The sequence below is a fragment of the Lontra canadensis genome, unplaced genomic scaffold (assembly GCF_010015895.1).
Source record: "Lontra canadensis isolate GAN:19392208 unplaced genomic scaffold, GSC_riverotter_1.0 scaffold25, whole genome shotgun sequence".
In the NCBI taxonomy this organism is placed as follows: Eukaryota; Metazoa; Chordata; class Mammalia; order Carnivora; family Mustelidae; genus Lontra; species Lontra canadensis.
Genome location: NW_022631019.1, coordinates 485,128 through 507,851, shown reverse-complemented (window position 1 = coordinate 507,851; position 22,724 = coordinate 485,128). Strand labels below are relative to the sequence as shown.

The following is a 22,724-nucleotide window of genomic DNA, read 5'->3' as shown; positions in this document are numbered from 1 at the left end:
GTCCGGCCCACCCAATAAGCACCACCGGCTGGAGGAAACGGACTGGGGTACAAAGGAGCCAAGCCTACCACAAAGGTGCTGAACTTGGTCCCAAGCAGAGGCCTTTAAGGCTGTCCTGGCGCCGACCGGGGGAACACGTAAAGACGCTAAGGTGGGCGGCTGTGCAGGCCCATCACTGGGAGAGGGGAGCCTCTTCACGGCAAAGCTCCCCGCAGGCCCAGGGCACAGAAAGCAGAAGCGCCACAGGCCAGCCGGGGGTGGGGCGGTGGGGGCAGGTCCATTCCGACACGGAGGGGAGGGCTTCTTCCTGGCAAAGCCACCTGGCCAGTGCGGCTGCTGGGCGTCCAAGCCCAGCTCACTGAGCCTGTGTGCTTGGGAGCGGGGTCTGGTCATCCTTAGGCCTGACTCTCTCCGCTTTCAGCCACTGCATCTTCTGCTGGTGCTGCTGGATGGCGTCCTGGACCCGGACATCCATCATGGCCTCCGTGAGGACCCCATCCTCCGAGGCATACGCCATGGCCTGGCAGGGAAAGACAGCACTGATGCGGGGCACATGGAGGGGCTACCCACAGGGGAAAAGGGTCCCCCAGCCCAGACTTTCAGCCCCTGGGTGCCACCAGTGACCGGGAACCACCCGCCCTGCAGGACAGGGCCAGACCCAGGGATGAGGCAGCCTGGCTGGCCCACCCGTGAGCTCGCCTCTTGGGAGATGCCCTCAGAAGCTGAAGGCCTCCTGGGGGGTAGCGGTCAAGACTGGGACGCTGAGTCCGCTAAGAGGAGTGCTGGCCCGTACCCTCTACCGGAGGGGCATAGCCCCCCAGCAGGACACACACATTCAGCATGCCAGCGGCACATGCTTGGCTCCCCGTGTGTGCAAGAGCGAGCTTGCGAGGGAACCCGCAGTCATGGCAGCCACCATCCCTGCAATGCCCGTGGCCCTGCCCACGTCCCCGGTTGGCACGAGTGCTACGTTCTCGCATCACCGAGTTTCTCAATGACTTTCTAAAAATATCAGGTCTGAGGCCAGCTGTCAAGAAGCAGCTCATGCCCCCCAGCACAGACCTGGAAGGCCCTCATAGAGAGCAGAGCTACCCTCCGGGCCAGGACACACATGACAGAACCACCACACACCATTTGGGGAGGCAGGTCTAACACTGAGGGGAGGGCAAGACCCCTAGGAAGAGAGCTCCCCAGGAGGCCCCAGCAATTCTAGCTCGGTCACAGAGTACCCCACCAGGCCCAACTGCCCCTGAACGCTGAGCACCCGAAGCAGCTGGAAGCTTCCCTGGTGGGAAGGTAGAGGGAGGAGCCCTTTCCAGAATCCCGGAGCAACTGAGCCGACATGTCTGCCCAAGGGAGCCAGGACCCCCACTGAGAGATGGCTGGACCGAGCGATGGGCTTCCAGCTAAATGAGGAAAAGGGGAAACCAGTCACTTTACCATGGACAAACCCGGCGGGCATCACCTTAACCAGGTCAACATCCCTGTGATGTTGCACGGACGTCACGTGTCTCCTGTCTGGATGTGACCAGGTGGGCACCTCATCTCTGGGGTCTTCTCCCCAAACCCACAATCTCTAACTGTGAGAAAAACTTCAGTAGGACAGTCTCTGTAACACCTGACCAGCACTCGTCAAAACCTCCAGGATCATCAGAAACAAAAGACATCCGGGAACTGTCACAGCCCCAGGGACCCCAAGTAGAGGTGGCAGCTGAAGATGGGGGACTCTGGAGGGGGCCCTGGAAAAGATCAAGTCCAAGGCGGAGGCCACCGTGACAAGGCAAATGTGCCTCACGAGAGGAGTCACAGCACCGTGCGGAGGCTCCTCACCGTCCTCACGACCGTCTTCTGAGCCTGAAGTGACTAAAACACAGGAAACGTCACTTAAAGAAAAAAGGCAAGCCCTGGACTCAAGGGCTTCGCCGGTGAATTCTGCCCGACACTTAAAACACTGGTCCTTCTCAAAGTGCCAAAAAACTGGAGAGGAAGGAACACGAATTCGATTCCGAAGCCAGCATAACCTTGACAGTAAAAGCAGACAGAAACCCCACAATGAAACCACAGACCAATACCCTCCCTGATGTTAATGCAAAATTCTTCAATAAAATACTTGCAAACCACATTCAGCACCATGTTGAGGGAATTATACCCCATGGCCAGGTGGGATTTACTCCTGGGAAGCACTCGTGATGCCCACAGAAAAAACTAACTACCCTCATGCACCACGTTAATAGAAGGAAGGGCCAAAAACACGCGACCACCTCAACGGCTACAGAAAACGCAGCTGGCAAAACTCTGCACCCTTTCCTGGTAAAAACACTCAGTAAGCTAGGAATGGAGGGAAATTTCCTTAACGTTCTAAAGGTCATTTGTGAACAACCCACGCAAATATATTACCCAGGGTGAAAGACTGACAGCTTTCCTCTACGGTCAGGAACAAGTCACAGACAGCCACTCTCACCACTTCATGTAACACAGTAGTAGAAGTCCTGCCTGGAGCATTAGGCAAGAAAAAGAAATGAAAGGGATCCAAATGGGAAGGAAAGAATAAAATTATCTTTTGAAGATAATATATGCTTGTATGTAGTAAACTCTAAAGATTCCCGCAAAAGTTAAAACTAATAATCTCGGGGCGCCTGGGTCGCTCAGTGGATTAAGTGTCTGACTCTTGATCTCAGCTCAGGTCTTGATCTCAGGGTTGTGAGTAAAAAATAAAACTAATAAGCGAATTCAGCAAATTTGCAGGATACAAAATTAACACAAAAAAAACATTTGTGTTTTGTGTCACCTGGAGGGGGGGCTCGGTCAGTTAAGCATCTGCCTTTGGCTCAAGTCGTGATCCCAGGGTGTTGGGATCGAGTCCCACGTTGGGCTCCCCGCTCAGCAGGGACTCTGCTTCTCCCTCTCCCTCTGCCCCTCCCCCTGCCACTCATGTACTCTCTCTTGCTCCTGCTTATTCTCTCAAACAAATAAAATCTTAAAAAAAAAAAAAAAAAAAAAGAATCATACCTAAATATAAGACCTCAAATTACAAAGCTACTAAAAAGAAAACAGGAGAAGGATTTAGTGGTAACTTCTTGGCTCTGGCACTGAAAGTCTAGGTGACAAACAAAACTGTCAAATTGGACTATGTCAAAATTAAAACCTTTGGGGGGCGCCTGGGTGGCTCACTGGGTGAAGCCTCTGCCTTCAGCTCAGGTCATGATCTCAGGGTCCTGGGATCGAGCCCCGCATCAGGGTCTCTGTTCAGTGGGGAGCCTGCTTCCCTCTCTCTTCCTGTCTCTACCTCTACTTGTGATTTCTCTCTCTCTCTAATAAATAAATAAAATATTAAAAAAAATTAAAACCTTTTGTGCATCAAAATCCTTAAAAGAACAAAGTGGGGGGGCCGCTCAGCTGGCTGCCAGTGAGCGTGCGACTCCTGACCTCTGGCCGGTGAGTTTGAGCCCCATGTTGAGTGTAGGCAGTACTCAAAAATAAAATCTTAAACCCTCTGTGCATCAAAGGACATTATCAATCAAATAAAGAGTAAAAAAGCAACTCATTGAAGGGCAGGAAATATCTGTAAATCACATAATCTGATAAATGGTTAGTATCCACAATACATAAAGAACTCAACAAAAAACAATCTGATTCAAAAATGGGCAAAGGACATGAACAGACATCTCTGCAGGAAAACAGATACATGGCCAGGAAGCACACAAGATGCCCACATCACAACCATCAGGGAAATGCAATCCAAGTGACCATGAGCGGTCACCTCACATCCTCTAGGACGGCAACGGCTACTATCCAAACAACAGAAAAGAACCAGTGTTGATGAGCGGCCAGACACCAGCTGTGCGCACGTCTGGTGGGAACGTACAGTGTGCATCCGCTGTAGGAAACAGCACAGCAGCTCCTCAACATGACAGTATTTTGCTTTAAAGGTCTCATTTATTTATTTGACAAAGAAAGATCACAAGCAGGCAGAGAGGCAGGCAGAGAGGGGGAAGCAGGCTCCCCGCCGAGCAGAGAGCCCGATGCGGGGCTCGATCCCAGGACCCTGAGATCATCACCTGAGCCGAAGGCAGAGGCTTCACCAATGAGCCCCTGGGCGCCCCAGAAGACGGTATTATCACATGATCCAGTAATCTCCCTTCTGGGTGCATACTCAAAGGAATGAAGAATGGGGTTTCAGAGATACCGGGACACCCGAAGTTAACAGGGGCATTATTCACAACAGCCGCCCAAATGTCCTTGTCGGTGGATAAATGGATTCGCAAAATGAAACATAACCACAAGGAATTACGATTCTGTCTTTAAAAGGAAAGAAATGCTGGCACGTGGTACCACACGGATGGACCTTAAGGACATGATGTTGACTGAAGTCAGTCACAAAAGGACAAATGCTGCTGGTTCAGCTCGCACGCACCGTCTGGGGGAGTCCCCTTCACAGAAAGTGGAAGGGCGGGTGCCGGGAAATGGGGAGGGGGAGGAGGGTTAGCGTTTCACAGGACGGCACTGCAGCTTGGGAAGATGGACATGTCCTGGGGACGGATGGCTGTGACGGCCACACAACAATGTGAATGTACTTAATGCCACTAAGCTGTGGGCCTAAAAATGGTTAAAATGGTAAACTTTGCTTGAAGAGTAATAGCAACGACACAGTGCATTGCCACAACAGAGTGCTAAGAGACGGCACAACCTCCGTCGTGAAGCCGCCACGCAGGCCGTATGGGCTTCAGGGAACAAGTGCTTGGGCCCACCCTGCAGTCCAGCCCAGGAGGGGCAGGGAGGCCAGCACAAGCCCAACCACCTCTGGGCACCTGAGGGTACAAAGAGAGGGAGACCACATTCCTCCCAAGGGGGACACCGACGCATTCTGGTCCCTCCTCTCTGGACCTCACACTCCTCTCCTACAAGCACGACAGGACTGAATGACACACCTCAGGCTGGGCCATCTGGTCAGTGACAGGATACCCCTGGTGGAGGGAAAGACCCTCCAGGGAGAACACCCCACGGGCTCCGGAGGTCTAGTTACTGCCTCCCCCACTAATGCCGTGTCTGACAATCACTAGCTCTCCATCCACCAGGCCTGTGGCAGACCTGTCACCTGGTCTGGGCAGGTGACATATGATGTGGACAGAAAGGAGGTGTGCTGGTTCTAGGTGGAAACATCGAGAACCAGGGCGTGGTTTGCTGTCAGGGACTGAATGTGTCCCCAGATTCATATTCATAGCGTGAAGCCCTGACCCCCCAGTGCAGCTGTTGGGGCCGACAAGGAAGACGTTAACAGCAGAGGAGGTCGTGAGAGTGGGGGCCGATCGCATAGGACTAGTGTCCTTATGCATTAGAGCTCCGTTTCTGCCACACAAGGAGGACAGAGCCAGAAAATCACCAACTGAAAGGCAGGAAGGGCCCACCATCAGAACCCCGTGCTGGCACCCTGATCTGGGACTTCCTGCCTTCAAACCTTAGAAGATGAATGTCTGTGTTCGGGTGGCCTGAGCCGTGGAACTGTCAGAGCAGCCCCAGCCGACACGTAGCGATCCTCTCCTCTGCTGGTTACAGAAACAGAGCCACCCTCGTAAAGCCTGGGTCCCGAGTTAAGGATGACCTAGAGCCGCCCAGCTGGTCCACACTGGGAAGTAGTTCAGCCTCTGCAGCCGCTGGAGCAGCACAGCCAGCTCCGGTCAGGGTCTCACTCTAACCCAGTCCCCTGGTCCGGTCAGGGTCTCACTCTAACCCAGTCCCCTGGTCCGGTCAGGGTCTCACTCTAACCCAGTCCCTGGGGTACCCAAGCTACCATGCTCCGGTCAGAGTAGACGTCTCACTAACAAACACATGCTCACTTAGAAGCACCATGGAATTTCTAGTGGTTGGACATCAGGCAGCCTTGGAAGATCTGGGCGCAGGCCCCACAGAGGCAGTGACTCCGACACGAAGGGCTGGCCATAGACAGCAGCCACTCAGCAGCCCCCACATGAAAGGGCTTTTCTCTCCTCAGCAATAACCAACCTGCAAATGCTTCCTGGATGCCTGCACCCAGGGCTCCTGGGGGACAACTGGCTCCCCTCCCTGGGGGTTGGGGGGGGCCCTGTGGACACTGCAGGAGGAAAACAGTAGGCATTGGGAATGTCAAGAACCACTCTGGGCCATGTGCCCTGGGTCACAACACGAGGATAAAGTCAGCCTAACTCATGTGTTCTACGCTGCCCTCAAGACCCCACGGCAAAGCCGACCGTGCACAAAGCAGACAGCCCTCTGGACCGATGGTCTACATCTGGCAAAGACCTGGGAAGGAGATGCCTAACCCCTTATCAGACCAGGTTCACTTCTTGGTTCCTCATCTCATTTGCCCTCTGATGAGCCCATAGACAGCTCATGGGATACTCCACGTGGCCCTGTGGACCCCGATCCCTTACCAACTACAGAATCGCCTGCCCTAAATGTGCTAGGCTCCTGCTAGGGACAGACTCCAGTGGTACCTGAGACATCAAGCATGGGCCTGTGGGACCTTGATGCCTATATGACACTTGGTTCATTTCCAGGAAACCCCACGTGATTTCAGAGCCCTATCTGACCTGCAACAAAACCACAAGGAAAAGGAGGTAGGCCATAATATGCAAAGTCAGTGACACCTCTCCACGCCCTCCTGCAGTGGGGGCAGAAGCAGGTGGCAGCCACAAAGTAGGACAGGGCATGACATCTGTGCGCAGAAAATCCTTTAACAGAAACACCCTGGGGGGGTGTGGGGGCAGAGACCAGCACTGGCTCCCTTCGAATGCCTTATCATTTCCCACCCGGTCAAGCTCACACCTGTAGGGCCCACATCCCCAGCTCACCTGCCAAGCCACAGCGAGCTGGGAGATCTCCCGGCCGGACATGCCCTCCGTCAGGTGTGCGATCTCCGAACACTTCTTGCCGTAGTCAAACTGAGCAAGCTTCAAGCGCCTGTGAAGGAGAAATTCCCGTGTGATGTCCTGGAACCCAAGACCAGACCAGAAATCTAGGAGGGGCCCTTGGCTCCCACATGAAAGGAGGACTGGGGTATCTGCCAGGAGCAGGAACCCATACTAGAAACCCCCACATCCAAACGCCCCAACTTCTAAAGAGCCAAACTCTGCCTTAATGTCTTCTCTTGATTCCAGGGCTACCAGTTCTGCCCTTCTGGCCCCACCAGGAACCTCTCTTCCTTAGGGAGCCCAGGTGCCGGCGCAGGGGCCTGTGGGGACAGCAGTGCGGGAGGCGCGCTGCGGCAGCTGTGGGGCTGGTCGGGATGAGCATGAGCGGAGGGGCTCCTGCAGCTCACGCCCGGCTCCACCGCCAGACCGGGGGGCAGGGACCACGTCCTTCTCGGACCACCCCGGTGCCCAGAGGGCACAGCCGCTGAAACCCTGTCGGGGGTGAGCTGCTGGCAAGTGTGGAATCAGAGGAAAGCAGATACTTCAGGTGTGAGCGCGGTTCACTCCTGGCCCCTTTCCAAACAGGTCCAGCTGAAGACCCGGGAGAGGCAGTCACTCATGGGAAAAGAGACCTCAGAAACTCACACCGCAACTGGTGTCTGGACTGCAGTCAGGCTAGAAAGGGCCACCGGGAGGCTGGGCGGTACTGGTGCCGGCCAGGTGCGAGGGAGCAGAGGCCCAGGGAGTGAAACACAGGGGCTCAGGCCGCAGAGGGACAGCACAGGCAGGCAAAGCCCGTCCTAGAACAAAAGACGGCTCTCGCCACCACCAGTGACAGGAGGGATTCAGGTCAGTGCTGCTGCGAGGTCTGGCTCCCCGGAGATGGTTAAAAATAGAGCAGCCTTTCCTATCTGGAGCACTCCGGACGGAGCGACGAGCGAGGGCTCCCCCATCGCCGGGTGACTTTTGCAGAACAGGGACCTTGGTGTGTGCTGGCGAGGGGCCCCGGGCTCCCCGGAGTCCGGGTGAGTAGTGAACAAGGGCGAGTCCACCTCCAAGATTGCCACGACCACCTCAGGGTGAACAAAGCCCTGGCAACCACCATCACAGGCCCTCGCTCTCCAGGGCCTGACTGCAGCCAGGATCCCTCAAGAGCCCCGGACTGTTACAGGTCTGTGATGACAGGGCACAGAGTCCAACACGGGGGCCAGCCGGTGGGCATACCTGACCCCCGCGTGCAACCCCAGGGTTAGGACAGGGGTGCAGGACCCGGGCGGGGAGCTGGAGGTCGCGGAGGGCCCTGCGGCACTCGAGCCGTTGGGATACTTACTGCCTTCCCTCCGTGGCCGGCTTCAGAACGTGCTTGTGGAAATACAGCCTCACCAGGCGCTCCCGCTCCTCCCGCTGCGGCAGGCCGAAGTGGACCATCTCGTCAATGCGGTCATTGACGGCCCAGTCAAACTGCTCAGGTTGGTTGCTGGCCAGGACCAGCATGAACCTGAAGCCAGCAGACAGCGGGGGCTAAGGGGCTGGCTGACCCGGGGGCTTGCCCCCAGGGTAGGGAGCCTCTTAACCCACACAGGACACTTTTCTAGGAGAATCTATGCAGCCTTTTAACCCAAAAAACCAGCAATGCCCAGCACTGCCCTTTGCCACCCACCCATCCGTCGAACATTTCTCTGCTGACCGATGGCCCAGCCTGATGGGGTGGCCATTTGAGCTTTGCCATGTGGAGAACAGGGACCCCACAGCCGGAGACTGACCTCAGCCCCGCACCAGCCTGAGCCGCAGGGTCCACGGTTCAGCCGGTTTGGCAGAAGGGCCAACTCAGCAGGAACCTGGGCCAGACGCCCAGGAGGTCTGAGCAGGGGCGAGGGTCTCTGTAGGCAGGAGCCACGCCAGACAAGGGGGAAGCGTATGACCGGGTGGCCCCACAGCTGACTGGAGGGCGAGGTGCCCCCTGGTGACCAGTGGGCCCCCTCAACAACGCAGGAGAGCAAGAGTAGGGGATTTGGAAGGAGCACGCCCCTTCCCAGGGCAACCTATGCCCCAGGACAGCTGGCCGGAGGCTGACCACCTGGGCAGCCCGCCGTGGAGGGCTGTGGCGACTGCGGCGGTGACGACTGGCACAAGCGCGGCGACTGTGGCGATGACTGGCACCTGGCTCTGAGACCCCCTGCACCCTGACCGGCCCGGCCCCACAGCAGGAGCCTCAGTTTCCCCGCAAAGCGGCTGTGCGTCAGAGGCGGCCCTCACTTGCTGCTGTGCTGTCCTGTCCGGTGCAGGAAGGCGTTCAGGGTGGCCCTGAGGTCCTCGCTGATTCTCTCCTGCGGAGAAAGTCCTGCTGTCAGCGGGGAGGCCGCCGCGCGGAGGCAAACAAAGGCCCCGCTGCAGCCCTCCGGGAGCCCCGCACCAAACATCACTTCAGAAGCTGCTGAAGACACCCCAGGACCAACTCCTGCTTTTCAGACCACATTTATGAAGAAAGTGCAGCTGAGGAGCGGGTTGGGGTCAGACTTCATCCCGAGCAACCGGCGACCTCCCCATAAAGCCCAAACATGGCCAACGGACACCACTTCTGACCACACACCTACGGCCGGCCGGGCCCAGCAGGCCAGACGGAAGCTTCCAGAATACTCACAGTCGCTCGCTTCCTGAGAAAAGCGTCCGCTTCATCCACGAAGAGCAGGAGGCTGCGGCAGGGAAAGGACGGACAAGAAGTGGTGAGGGCCGCCCAGCGGAGCACGCTCCAGCGGAACTCCGATTCAGGAACCCGACGCGCCTGCGACCTCAGCAATGGCTGGGGACCCCGGACCCGACAGAGGCACGCCCAGTCCAGTGCTGCGGGGAAGCGACTGGCTTGTGCCAAACACCCTAATGTGGCACAAGTATCGGGGCCGGCAGCTTCCTGTCTTCCACGGGTTAAAGAACAGAAGCACCAAGAGGCTCCTGTGACGAGCACGAGCCGCCAGTCTGTTCTCGGGGTGAGTTTCTCCCTCGGATTCCCGCCCCCAGAGTATTCCAGCTCTGGGCACAACCAGAAACAGGCTGCAGGGAAAGTCGCTGACCCCCCCGCTCACCCCCTCCCAGCGGGCACTCCGGGGGCCGCCAGGAACCCAGGCCAGGAAAGCACATGCACGCGGGGGGCCATCCCAGAGGGGCCCGGCTCACCCTCGCCGGCTGGTATTGGCCCAGTCGAAGACCTTGTGCATGGCAGTCACGCCGTCCCGCCCCATGGGGGCCACATCCCCACCGGTCATGATGGCATAGTCCATGCCCGAGTGCAGCGCGAGTTTCTAGGCGAGAAAGGGGCCAGGGGTGGGGAGGGGAGGGCGAAGCCTGTTTACTCTCCTCCCCTTCGAAGCCCACACACCCTGAGCTCGGCCCCTACCACCAGGTACGGCTAGGATGCCACTTGCCTCCCCTGCACGGCCTGTCCCCGAGGGCCACAGCATCAGCCGCGGCCCACGGCGCCCCACCCACCTGTGCGGCGCATGCCCTCACCTTGGCAAACAGGGTCTTGCCAGTCCCGGGGGGCCCGTACACCAGAATGTTCCTGTACAGGCTGTGGTTCTTCTTGGTGTTCCTCGTTGCTATGGCAATGTCCCGCACACGGGCCTCCAGGCTGGGCTGCCAGGGGACACGGCAGGTTGGGGGGTACTCGGCTGCCAGTGTGCTCCTCCTGAGCGCCCAGAGCAGCCCCAAAGCCGGCTCAGCCCAGGCATTCTACTTCAGGAAGGAAAAGCAGCCCCAGCCTGTAGGAGAGTTCTATGGGCAGAAGGATACCTCCCACCCCAAAGCCCACCACAGCTCTGGGATGGGCAGCACCACTTACACTGAGGACGACGCCCTCCAGTGCGTCCTGAGGCTTACTGAGGAGCCGCCTGCTGACCTGTGGGCAGGAGGGGGGTAACACAAAACATAGGGACAGTAAACTCATCAGCAGAGCCCACAACACGACAGGCACGGAGCGCCGGGAGCAGCCTGACCGCCACACAGAGACTGCCGTGGAGCATACTCCAGGCCACACGTGCCTGGGCCCTGCTCCCGCTCTGGAAGGGTGGCCTATGAGATTGCCTGTGCTACTGGGCTAAGCCACTTACAGAGAGCGCGAGCAAGTATGCGGCATGGAACCAGACAGGGAGGGCTTGATCCCGTGACAAAGAGATCACGAGCTTCAGTGAAATCAAGAGCCACATGCTTAGCCAAAGGAGCCACTCAGGAGCCCCTTCAGATTCTTTACTGATTTTGGGGTGCCTGGGGGCACTCAATTAAGCATCTGCCTTTGGCTTGGCTCATGATCCCAGGGTACTGGGATCGAGCCCCTCGTTGGGCTTCCTGCTCAGTGAGGAGCCTGCTTCTCCCTCTGCTCCTACATACCCCCCACCCCAGCTCATGTGCTCTCTTCCTCAAATAAAATCTTAAAAAAATAAAGAAAAAAGATTCTTTAAGGATCCTAATTTTCTCAGTTACCCACAGCGATCACTATGGAGATCTAGCCACAGCCCGTGGGAGGATATGCAACAGGAACGACATCAGCGGGTAGGAGGCCTGGCTCCCCTTGAGAAAGGGAGCTCACAGCGTGCAACTTCCAGCGACTTCTCACAGGATGATGGCACACAGGAGCCCCAGGATTTTGTAAATAACCCAAAATCTGCCCAGGGACAATCACACCAACAGATCCCCAGAGGTGACCGAGTGGATATGGTGAGGGTCTCCCCAGTGCGGACGTGACAGGCTCCCAGAACAGCGCCAAGAAGGAAAAAGCCACAGTCAAATCCAACGTGCTGGAGAGAACAGACGGTATTTAGGTAATGAGGGGAAATGAAGACACACGTTCACAACCCAGCTGAAATGCCAGAAAGAACTGGGCAGGACACGCGACCGCAGTGAGAAACGGGCCCGCACTTACCTGCACGGGGTGCCTCAGGGCCTCTAGCACCGTGATGCGAGACGTCTCCCTCACCAGGGACGGCTTCCCCAGCCGGGCCTCAATGTACCGTCCGGCAACAGATGTGGCGTTCTTGGCAGAGTAGACTCCGACGGCCAGCAGCGTCAGCCCAGCCACCTGGAGTGGGGCAGTGGGAGGGCAGGCAGAGCCCGCCCATCCCGCACCGAGTCGTCAGCAGCTGGCACTGTGCCCTCTGCTCACCCCATCCCACGCAAGGCAACGCAAGGGTCCCACAGCAGCATCCCAGCTGGTGCTCAGTTTCGCATGAGCACAGGTATTTCCAGATGGGCAAGAGATCAAAAAGCTTATCATGAACACCCTTTCTAAGAAAGCTACTGCAGGATGCACTCCAGGGACTCCAGGACTAGGGAAGCTTCCAGGTGACAGCCCCAGCTGTGAAGAGAGACCCCAAGGCTCACGGGAGATAGACCGAATGCTGTGGTGGGAGCACAATCATGGGACACGGGACCAAGAGCTACAAGAGGTTCCTAGAAAGTATGCCGACACCTGGAAACAAAACTGCAATGTCTTCCTTACAAGAGAAACAGCCTCGCCACTGCAGGAGGAAGCAAGGTTCCAGGAGACCAGGTGGGAACTACAATAACAGGAACAAGGGTCCGAGAGGCCTGTGGCAGGGTGGCTGGGACAGGGCCGGCCTCAAGGCAGCTAGCAGCTCGTGAATACAGCAACCTCCAGCAACCACCCCCAGGTGCGTCTCCCCCGCTTGCTGGGAAGGTACAGGCTGGATCCGTGAGCAGCTGATCCAACAAGAAGGACGGCCAAGGGGCATTTCCTGCTCAGCCTGTCCTGTGCTCAACTCCCTGCCGAGGAGCTCTGTCAGGGGGCAGGGCCGGGACTGACGGCCACCCCACCACGCAGCCCTGGTCAAGCTTCCAGACTGAAGATGGGCGTTAGAGATTCAAGGGCAAACACAGATGTTTAGAACAGCTGGAAAGATCTGAGTGCACGGGGTGCTCAGACCACAGGAGCAGTCAGAATGCCCTTAATTCACCTTAAAACACTCCAGGGAGAGGGGTTGGTGGTACCTGGGTGGCTTGGTTGGTAGAGAGTCTGCCCTGGGCTCAGGTCGTGACCTCAGGGTCCTGGGATCAGCCCCGCATCTGGCCCTCTGCTCAGCAAGGAGCCCGCTTCTCCCTCTCCTTCTGCCCCTCCCCTCCCCCACTTTGCACTCTCTCTCTCAAATAAATAAATCACATCTTTTTTTAAGATTTTGCTTATTTATTTGACACAGGAGACCGCACAGAAGCCGAGGGAACAGGAGAGGGAGAAGCAGGCTTCCTGCTGAGCAGGGAGCCCAACATGAGGCTCAATCCCAGGACCCTGGGATCCGGACCTGAGCCGAAGGCAGAGGCTTAATGACTGAGCCACCCAAGCGCCCCTAAATAAATCAAATCTTAGGGGAAAAAAAAAAGGCAGCAACCTCACTAGCTGCAGGTTTCCATTACTGGCGTCCTGCCCTCCCTGGACAGTCCACCCCACTCTCCTTGAGGCACAGCCTGACCGCCCCCCCACCGCCCTTCACCGTCTCCAGAACGAGGCTAGAACTACGTCCAAAGCAGGGGGCTTGCAGGAAGGGCTTGGGAAGCCAGGACACCAGGAACACAGGTGCACAGGGACACTCCTGGTAAGCCAGACTACTTGTTAGGGCCTCACTACCACGGGAGCAGGTGCCAAGTCACACCGTGTGGCCCAGAGCAGTGCCTGGCGCAAGGCCGAAGCAGAAGGCCTTGCGGAGTTGGGGGCTCTCTGGGAACCTGCCCTGAGTGCTGACCAGCCACACGGCATGGGGCACAGACCACAGGGCCTGAGGACAAGTGCCTGGAGTCCTACGGCCTCGCTGGCTGCCCTCCGCTTCCCACTAGAGGGTGGGAGCCCTCACAGGAGCACGGTTGAGAGGGGTTCACAGTCACATCTCCAGTGCCCCAGGAGCTCTAGCTGGGCCCCACCCTTGAGGCTGCCAGGCAGACTTCCAGTTACGCTTTCCAAAGGGCAGCGCTTCTAAGAAGAGGGAAACCAGAGCTCTGGCTTCAGATCTGGCTTCTAGATCTTCCCACATCTTGCAGCCCAACGGTTAAAAGCCTAACCCCAACGCCAACAGCGAACTGCCGGCCGTGCCCCACACCCCGGGGCGGTACCATGCCCTGTTTTCACAGGAAGGGGCTGGAGGGAAGGGCAGCAGCAAAGGCTTACGCCTTGGCCCTGCCTGGCCTCCCTCAGTCGGGTGTCAGGTCCCTTTCACTGCTGGGAGGAGGCAGGGACGGGACCCAGCAGTGACTGTGACACAGGCCATAAGCAGGAAGACACAGCAGGGGTGTTTACCGTGGCTGTCACTTTGTCCCAGTCTGTCACAAAGGCACGGAATCCTTCACCAAACAGCGCGCCTGCTGTCCTGTAGAGGAAGCAGCTATGTGACAAGGGATCTAGGCCCCTGGCTGGAGAAAAGGGCAAGGGCGATGAAGGTCAGCCCTGAAGGTCAGCACACGGGAAGATCTGCTGAGAGCCTGCCTCCCACCAATGTACCAACTGAGGGCCTCCTGGCCCAGGTGAAAGGCCAGATGACATCGGCCACAGGGCTCTGCCACGGGCCTCTGGGGCCTGTGACTCACCTGATGGACTCCAGGATGGTCTGGCGGTGCTCAGCAGCCTTCAGGCGGATCTGCTCACGAATAACGTCTGCGTTCTCCCGCTCGGCCTTGGCCCGGGCACGGGCCTCTGCCTCCACACGCAGCATTTCGTTCTTGTGCCGCAGTTCCATCTCCCGTTCCACGGTGGCTGCCCAGGGAAAGGGCAGGGAGAGGGTGTTCAGCCCATGGCCCCTCATCCTCCCAGTGCGGCTCAGGCAACCCTCCTCCCGGGAGGGAGGGGATGCCGGTCAGATGCTGGGGGAATGCCTGGCTTGCCTAGCTTCTGCTCTGCGGTCCCAACCAGAGAACGGAGAGCCCCTAGGAGGCCCTATCCAGAGTCTCGAAATGTTGCTTGGGGATCCAAGTGCCTGAAGCAACACACGTCAGTGCTTACAGGCTGCTTTCCCCAGCAGCCGTGCTCCCGCCTAGGGCAGCTCTGAGGACACAGCCCCCACAAGCCCAGCTCTACCTCGCCGCATGGCCTCCTGCTTCTGCACCGACTCTTCCTGCTTCCGTAAATTCTCCTCATTGAGAAGTTGCTGAGAAGAAGCCACAGGGAAAAGGGAAAACTTTCAAAATGAGGAAACTAATCTGGGGTGCCTGGGTAGCTCAACCGGTTGAGCTTGGTTTTGGCTCAGGTCATGATCTCAGGGTCATGGGATGGAGCCCTGCGTGGGACTCTGTGCTCAGCAGGGAGCCTGCCTGTCTTTCTCCACCTCCCTCTGCCTCCCCACCCCTGCTCAGGCACTCACTCTCTCTCATTAAAATAAATAACTAAAACCTTAAATAATATATTAAAAATAATCAGGAATCGATCTAAAAGCTGAGCTGCCTCCACCTGTGGGGACACTTAAGCTGCCCCGGGGTCTGCAAGCCTCTCTGGGAATGACGGCCCGGGCCCTACACACTCCACAGCCCTCGGAGGCAGTTCTGAACCCCACGTAGGACAAGTGTGCATGTGCATGGGGGGTGGGGTGGTGCAGGAGCCCTTGCCTCTAGCACAGGTCCGCCACAGGACAGGCCTCTGGGCACCCTAGGCCAGACGAACACTGTCTTTCCCTGTGAAATTTACTTCTGGGGAAAAAAAAAAAATTTTTTTTTAAGATTTTATTTATTTATTTAACAAAGAGAGAGCAAGAGAGGGAACACAGCAGGGGGAATGGGAGAGGGGGAAGCAGGCTTCCCACAGAGCAGGGAGCCCGATGCGGGGCTCGATCCCAGAACCCTGGGATCATGACCTGAGCCGAAGGCAGACCTTAACGACTGGGGCCCCCACATGTGCCTCCTTCATCTCCATCGCCCATCCCACCCCTCTCCCCCCACCTCTCTCCAAGGACCCTCAGTTTGTTCCCCATCATTAGGAGTCTCTTATGGTTTGTTTCCTTCCCTCCTTTGCTTTTCACCCTTCCCCTATGTTCATCTGTTTTTTTCCACATACGAGGGGCGCCTGGGTGGCTCAGTGGGTGAAGCCTCTTATGTCAGCTCAGGTCATGGTCTCAGGGTCCTGGGATCGAGCCCCGCATCGGGCTCTCTGCTCAGCGGGGAGCCTGCTTCCCCCTCTCTCTCTGCCTGCCTCTCTGCCTGCTTGTGACCTGTCTGTCAAATAAATAAATAAAATCTTTAAAAAAAAAAATTCCACATACGAATGAAATCAGGTTGTCTTGCTCTGACTGACTTTTTTTGCTTAACATTACATACCCTAGCTCCATCCAAACCGTAGCAAACGGGAGGATTTCTTTCTCTTGAAGGCTGAGTTTCCTTGTCACGCCCTGACAGGTACCAGCATTTCGAAGCCACCCTACCATGCCCTTGTCACAGCCGGGTTCCCAGGTTCTCACCCAGAAGAACCTCAGCATAGCCAGAGCCTGGAGGCCCGTGTCTCCTGTGCGTGCGCGTTCCTGGGACCCAGCATCTACTGCTGGTAGAAGAGCCCCGAATTCCCGCCCACCAGCCACCCCCGAAGACGCCCTCGGCGCGGACGGAGGCGGCTCACCTGCTGCTTCAGCTGGTCCTCGTGGCGCTGTCGGGCCAGCCTGTCTTGGTACTGGGCCCTCTAGGGAGGGAGAGGGCAGCGTGAATACGGCTCAGCCGCAAAGGCTGGTGGACGGCCCGAAACCAACATCTGAATCCAGACTTTCCGGGGTGCTGGGCCCTCGGGTAAGCCACCCACCCCTACCTGCTGTGAGCGAGCACACACGCTTGGGACGCGTGTGCTCCCCGTCACGCTCAGCACTGGCGGATCCGTGGGCTTTCGATGTTTGCACACGGTCTTCCCAGAGCCTCGATGGGCGACAGACCCAGACTGAATGTGGGGAGCACGGCGTGCCCCAGCAGCGCCCCACCCCGGCCACCCTGCGGCTGTGTGGCCCTGCGGTCCTTACGGCCTGGTGCTGCCGCGTCTCCTCACTCAGAGTCTTCCTCCTCTCTTCCGCCTGCACACGGATCTGCTCGCTCTTCAGCTGCTCCACGGCGGCCTCGTACTCCTACAGAATGTTCCAGCGGCTGCAAGCCCAGAGCTGCTGGGGCCTCCCTCTCAGGGCTCACTGCCTCAACAGCCCTCTCCTGGGTGGGCTCCAAAGGGGCTGGACAGGAGCAGGAGAGGCGCCCAGAAAACACCGCCTGGACCGGCAGCCCGCACGCCCGTCGGCTCCCAGCCGCGTGGGCACCACGGGCCAGGACCACCCGGCCCCAAAGAAGCAAGGGCGTCCAGGAGACCTGCTTCCCCACAGTTTCCATGGCTTATGTCCCACGCTCACGTGTGGACTACGCTTTACAACAGCCAACGACAGGCCAGAGCCTGTGCCGTTCCCACGCCTGCTGCGTGCTCAGCATAATGGTCCCGCCGGATGCAGACGGACCAGGTGAGAATGTGCCTTGGGGAGACCAGACGTGCTCCCCACAGCAGCCCTTCCGGGCGGGGCGGCTGCAAGCGTTCGGGAGACAAACCCAGCGCGCCTTGGCCTCTTCCTGTTTCCCTCTCAGGCACAAGCACAAAGGCAAATCCAAGCCCGAGATGCCTGAGGAACCCGCCCGGGCCCCACCGCCCACGTGCACTTTCTCCTTCCAGCCTCCCTGCCCACGGGGCGAGGCGTCCTCCGGGCAGCACGCCCACTGCCCACCTTGAGCTTGGACTGCTGCTCCAGCTGCAGCGTCTGCTCCTGCATCTGCGCCAGACTCAGGGCCTCCTTGGCGTGTCCTGGGGGGGAGAGGGACAGAGTGGGTGTCACGATGCTGGCACACCAGGCAAGCGTCCCAGTGTGCCGGGGCTTTCAGGGAGACCACAGCTCACCTCAACCGCAACACGCCTGTGCCTACCCTCACTCCCGCGATCTTGCTTGGTGACTCCCCCAACCCAGGGCCACTGCCCCCTTCTCATCCGCTGTGTCCGCTCCCCCCCTCCATGGAAAGCCCTGCATGCAAGACCTCGTGCCCCCTCCAGCTGTCACGTCCCGGAGGACTATTAGAAAGGCTGCCCCACGCGAGCTGAGAGGAGGGTCAACGGGACAGTCCCATTCTGGTTAAATAAAAAAACAGCCTGTGGCTAGAGTATCTTATTTTTCGTGGTAAGTAGTTTTAAGTCTCCAACACCTATCATTATTGACCCCATACCAAACACAGGTGCGTAGCACAATCAACAGGAAGGAAACAGTTAAGTTATAACTACACCAACGCGCAGAGAGAACGCTCTTCACAGACCTCGTGAACACGTGTGTTATCAATGTCTTCTGTATGTTTTTTTTTTTACGATTTTATTTGTCAACAGGGAGAGAGAGAGAGACAGAGAGTGCGTGTGCCCAAGCAGGGGGAGCAGCAGGCAGCCCAACGCAGGACTCAATCCCAAGACCCTGGGATCATGACCTGAGCCTTCTAGGCATCCCTTCTCTGTGTATTTTATTCATAAAGTGCAATTCGTATCCATCAATATTGGGTGTTCTGGAAAAAAACTAAGTTCTGGTCCTCTCCTAACCAAAAAACCCATGCATCTGGCTTCTCAAATATTTCGGTGAGGACACAATTCTCCCATACCTGAGACTTTACTGTAAAAAACGTTCTACTATATGACAGCACGAAAGTAACTGGGAACCTCTGGGAACCCAGCTCCCTGACCAAACAATGCACCTGGTTTTCTCCCTTTGTGTACCAAGCATCTACCCTTCCACCCCAGACCCACAATCTAGTTTTTGAAGTCTTTGAAGTATGTTGCGAACCCCAGTGCCCATCATCCCCAAACTGCAGCAAACACGTCAGGAGCTAGAGCAGACTTCTGCGCACAGGGCTGTCAGCGCCCGCACAGGTGGACGTGGATGTGGCGGAAGCTGCCGTGTTTGGAGGGTCCGTCCGCTAGGGCAGGGCAGGAGACGAGAACACACTGCTTGCGCCTGGGAAGGACCTTCCGAGCCAGTCCAGATCAGGCTGACACAGCCTCCCACCCTCTACTGCAAGGCTCTTCCCTGGGTGTCTGGTAATCGGAGGCACAGGATCCTGGGGGACCAGCCCCTGAGGAGAGGTGGCACAAAGGCACCGGGGTCCCATATCCTGCACCATAAAATTGGCCACAAAGCCAAGCCTGAGCAGGAGTGCATGAGAGCACAACCGAGCTCACCCTGGTGCAGCCGACAGGAACGTGGGCGCCTCAGGCCAACGACGTGGAGACCAGGTCCCAGCTGCCCTTTCCACCCCCGGCATGACCTTTGGCCAGCCAGGCTAACCTCACCTGCATACGGGGCAATCAGAGATCCCTCAGCCACTGCCTCTCTAAAGAGGGAAAGGAGAGATCAAGTACCTGAGCGCAGGGCCTGGCACACGCCCGGCTCATCACAAGCTCTAACCTCACACTACCAATGACCATTCACCACCTCGAGACCATCCTGTGAGAGGAGCTGCACCTTCCAAAGCATCCCCGTAGCGCCTCCTACAGGCAAGGGGCTCTTTTATACACCCCCTTTCATGGAGTGGACAGGCACACGGACAGGAGCACTCCAGGATCTCAAGGCCAAATGTGCTTCTCTGGCCTCCAAGAAAGGCTAGAGACCTAGGGGACGAGGGAGCGTCAGGCTGGGCCCAAAGGACAGAGCAGGTGGTCATACTACAAGGAGCTGCTGACGGCATCTTGGTTTGCTTGGAGACAGCAGTGAGGTCAACAAACAGGCTCACCCCAACCAGAAAGGCACGGCCGCCTGTGAGCTGCAAGTACCAAAAAGACAGGTTTTGCAGAGCAGCTACTTTTTTTTTTTTTTTAAGATTTTGCTTATTTATTTGACAGAGAGATCACAAACAGGCAGAGAGGCAGGCAGAGAGAGAGGGGGAAGCAGGCTCCCCGCTGAGCAGAGAGCCCGATGCGGGGCTCGATCCCAGGACCCTGGGATCATGACCTGAGCTGAAGGCAGAGGCTTTAACCCACCGAGCCCCCCAGGCACCCCTGGAGAGCAGCTATTGAGCAGAGAGGCAAGAGGCACCCTGGGAAGAATGGCTTGGGGACAGAAAGAGGGTGGTACACCAGAGCAAAAACCTCTCCCACTGACCAGCAGTCAGGCCAGGAAGGCTCACAGGAACAGAATAACGTACAGGGACGCCTGGCTAGCTCAGTGGGAGGAGCATGTGACTCCTGATCTTGGGGTTTTAAGTCTGAACCCTAAGTTGGGTGTAGACATGACTTAAAAAGTAAAAAAAAAAGGGGGGGCGCGTAGGTGGCTCAGTATGTTGGGGCCTCTGCCTTCAGCTCAGGTCATCATCCTACGGTCCTGGGATTGAGCCCCGCATTGGGCTCTCTGCTCTGTGGGGAGCCTGCTTCTCCCTCTTCCTCTGCTGCTCTCCCTGCTTGTGCTCGCTTGCTGTCAAATAAAGTCTTATCTTAAAAAAACAAAAACAAAAACAAAACACCGGATGTAGAGACTGATGGGGGACCATACCTCCTCTACAGGGTCCCCTGGGGACAGCTGGAGAATATCCTGGGGGAGGAGCTCTCGGGCAGCTGGTACCAGAGACGTGGCAGCTGTTCAGAGTTACGAGCAGATGAGGAAGAGAGAGAGGCCCCTGACCTGCCTCCCCACAGGCACACTCAAGGCTATTCACAAAGGCCCCTATAACTGCAAGGGTTTGGGGACAGTATGATTCAGCTTCCATAAGTGGGAAAACTCTGAAATTCTCTGCTGGACTGAGTGGATAAAATGTCACAGGAGCTGGGGCAGAAAGGCGCCCCCCCACAAGGCGTTAACAAGAAACTGGATCACATGTCAAAACTCTGCCATTATCCGAGGAGCCCTGGTGCCCAGCCCAACCACATATTGAAATTATCCAGGCAGGCCTAATGAAACAGGCCCAAATACCCAAATGTTTTTAATGTCCCCAGGGGACCCGAGAGCCAGGCATCCTTGCACCAGAATGTTCTTGCAGTCCCCTGGGGAAGGGCAGGGACTGAACCACAAAGTGTCGGCCTCTCCGTCCTTAAACAGACAGACTCTCCCTTACACCTGTTTATAACACGGCTTCTTTATACAGCCTCCTTTGAAAAGCGGGCATCTCTGCTCAAGCAATAATTTGAGAACAACTGTATTTTTGCTATCAGTATTTATTCGGTGCTTTTACATCCCAGGTTCTCAAACACTCGCACTACGTCCTAGGACAAATCACTAAGCCAACAGGAGAAAAGAAAATTGGGAGGAAAGGACAGAGGTTTAGTGAAGGTCCCGCCGATGACCGTGCCTTGAGGGCCCTGAGTCAGGAAGGAAGGCTACCAGGAGGGGCGGGGACATACTGACCTGCGTTGCACTACAGACCCCTCCCATCTGAACGCTCATGCTTTCCAGTAACAAGCACAAATCTGCTTTATTTTCCACGAAACCAACGTCCCTCAACCGTACTTCCCTGCCCAAGCGGAGGACTGTCACCAGCACCACACTCCGACCGGATCTGGCCAAGGCTCTGGCCACGTGGAGGCAGCAGCAGGCGCGAGGAGCTCCCCTCCGCGACAGTCTCTGAAGCCCAGGCTCCAGCCCCGGCAGATGCTGCCCGTGGCCTCTGAAAGTTCGATCTGCACCAGCTTTCTCACTGGGGGACGCTCGGAAGGCGCCAGGGATCCTGGTACCCCCGGCGTACGGTGGCTCCGGCCACGTTTATGCCCGAAGGCCGGGTTCCTCGCCGGGCAAGTGGGACTGCAGCCAGCCGCCTACCACTCGGACCGCCAGGGAGTCCAATGCGCCCCAGGACCGGGCATGCCCGGGGGCTCGGTGGACCGGCTCTCCGTGGAAGAACCCCGAGCTCCCCGGGCCCCCACCGCAGCCCGGGCCCCACCCTCGCCGCCGCACTCACGCGAATGCTCCAGCTCTCGCGCCGCCTTGGCTGCGCGCTCCAGGCCCGTGGGGTCAAAGTTGCTCCATTTGTCCTTGGGCGCCTGCCGATCCCCCGCGCCGCGGTCCCCGCCGCCTTCCGCCCCAGGCTGAGCGGGCGGCAGAGACAGCGGCGGCCCCGCGCCTTCGCCCTTGGGGCCCTTGATCCCGAAGAGCCACGACATGGCGCGAGACCGCCACGCGCCGCGGCACCCGCGGGGAGCCCAAGCCGAACTGAAGCGCGGGTAGCCGAGCAGCCTCCACGCGCCGCGAGCCGGCGGTCAGAGGTCCCGCGCAGGCGCAACAACGCCTCTTCCTCCCAGGCGACGGAAGCGCATTAGGGACAAGAACCGTGCGGCCTTCGGATTGGCCGGGGGTGACGTGACGCCACCGGCGTCCTCGCCAGGACTGCCTGAACTTGCTCCGGGGGCGGGCCGTCGAGGGGCGGGCCGGAGCGCCTAGTTACGGGGACCGATCAAGGACAAAATCGACGGGTTGGGTGCATGCGCGCCGTGGTTTACGTCGGTTCCTGGTCCCGCGTCGGTTCTGTGTCCGCGCGCGGTGGGCTCCCGCAGAATCCCGACGAGGCGGACGGAGGTGCGGGTGCCGGCGAGCCGAGGCGGGGCCCTTGGTACGCGAGGCCCCGAAGCCAGGGCGGTAAGCCCCGACGGAGGGAGCGGCCGCCGGAGGAGAGGCTGCCGAAAGAGGCTGATCCGCGAGGGAGGATCCACCCGGCCGGGCGCGGGGATGCCGGGGCCCCCGGAGGCTGGAGGCCAAGCTCGGTGGGTCTGGGCGCTCGCGCACGGAGCGGGCGCTGAATGGGACGTTCGGAGGGGGCCCGCGGTCCCTGCCAGTGTCCGGCAGCCTCGGGAGGTTCACGCGCCGGCCGGAGGTCGAGCTCTCCTCGGCCTCCTCC

The 22,724-nt window shown here is 58.1% G+C and overlaps 1 protein-coding gene across 2 annotated transcripts; it reads right to left on the bottom strand.

The window, feature by feature from the left end:
• Nucleotides 1-271: 271 nt before the first annotated feature.
• Nucleotides 272-22,084, bottom strand: LOC116870942 (ATPase family AAA domain-containing protein 3). 2 transcript variants are annotated; one of them, XM_032863148.1, is made up of 16 exons: nt 21,792-22,084; nt 17,603-17,679; nt 16,865-16,966; nt 16,477-16,536; nt 14,953-15,022; nt 14,466-14,631; nt 14,179-14,248; nt 11,800-11,955; nt 10,723-10,779; nt 10,392-10,517; nt 10,059-10,183; nt 9,529-9,580; nt 9,144-9,214; nt 8,218-8,385; nt 6,828-6,936; nt 272-520 (listed from the first exon to the last, which is right to left on the bottom strand). In XM_032863148.1, exons 1-16 carry the CDS (start codon nt 21,991-21,993, stop codon nt 356-358), a joined length of 1,776 nt encoding a protein of 591 aa, XP_032719039.1. In that variant the 5' UTR covers nt 21,994-22,084; the 3' UTR covers nt 272-355. The 2 variants fall into 2 exon arrangements, with proteins under 2 accessions (XP_032719039.1, XP_032719040.1); XM_032863149.1 differs by lacking the exons at nt 272-520; nt 6,828-6,936 and adding an exon at nt 7,637-7,687.
• Between the last annotated feature and the right edge of the window lie 640 nt (nt 22,085-22,724).

What these genes read in the sequence shown, in the direction of transcription:
- LOC116870942 (XM_032863148.1), bottom strand. Translation starts at nt 21,993, where the DNA reads ATGTCGTGGCTCTTCGGGATCAAGGGCCCCAAGGGCGAAGGCGCGGGG. An exon ending in AGACGCGGCAGCACCAGGCC is followed by an intron (nt 16,537 to 16,864) that starts GTAAGGACCGCA and finishes CTCCCTCCCTAG; the next exon opens with AGGGCCCAGTACCAAGACAG. An exon ending in TGGAGGGCGTCGTCCTCAGT is followed by an intron (nt 10,518 to 10,722) that starts GTAAGTGGTGCT and finishes GTCCCCTGGCAG; the next exon opens with CCCAGCCTGGAGGCCCGTGT.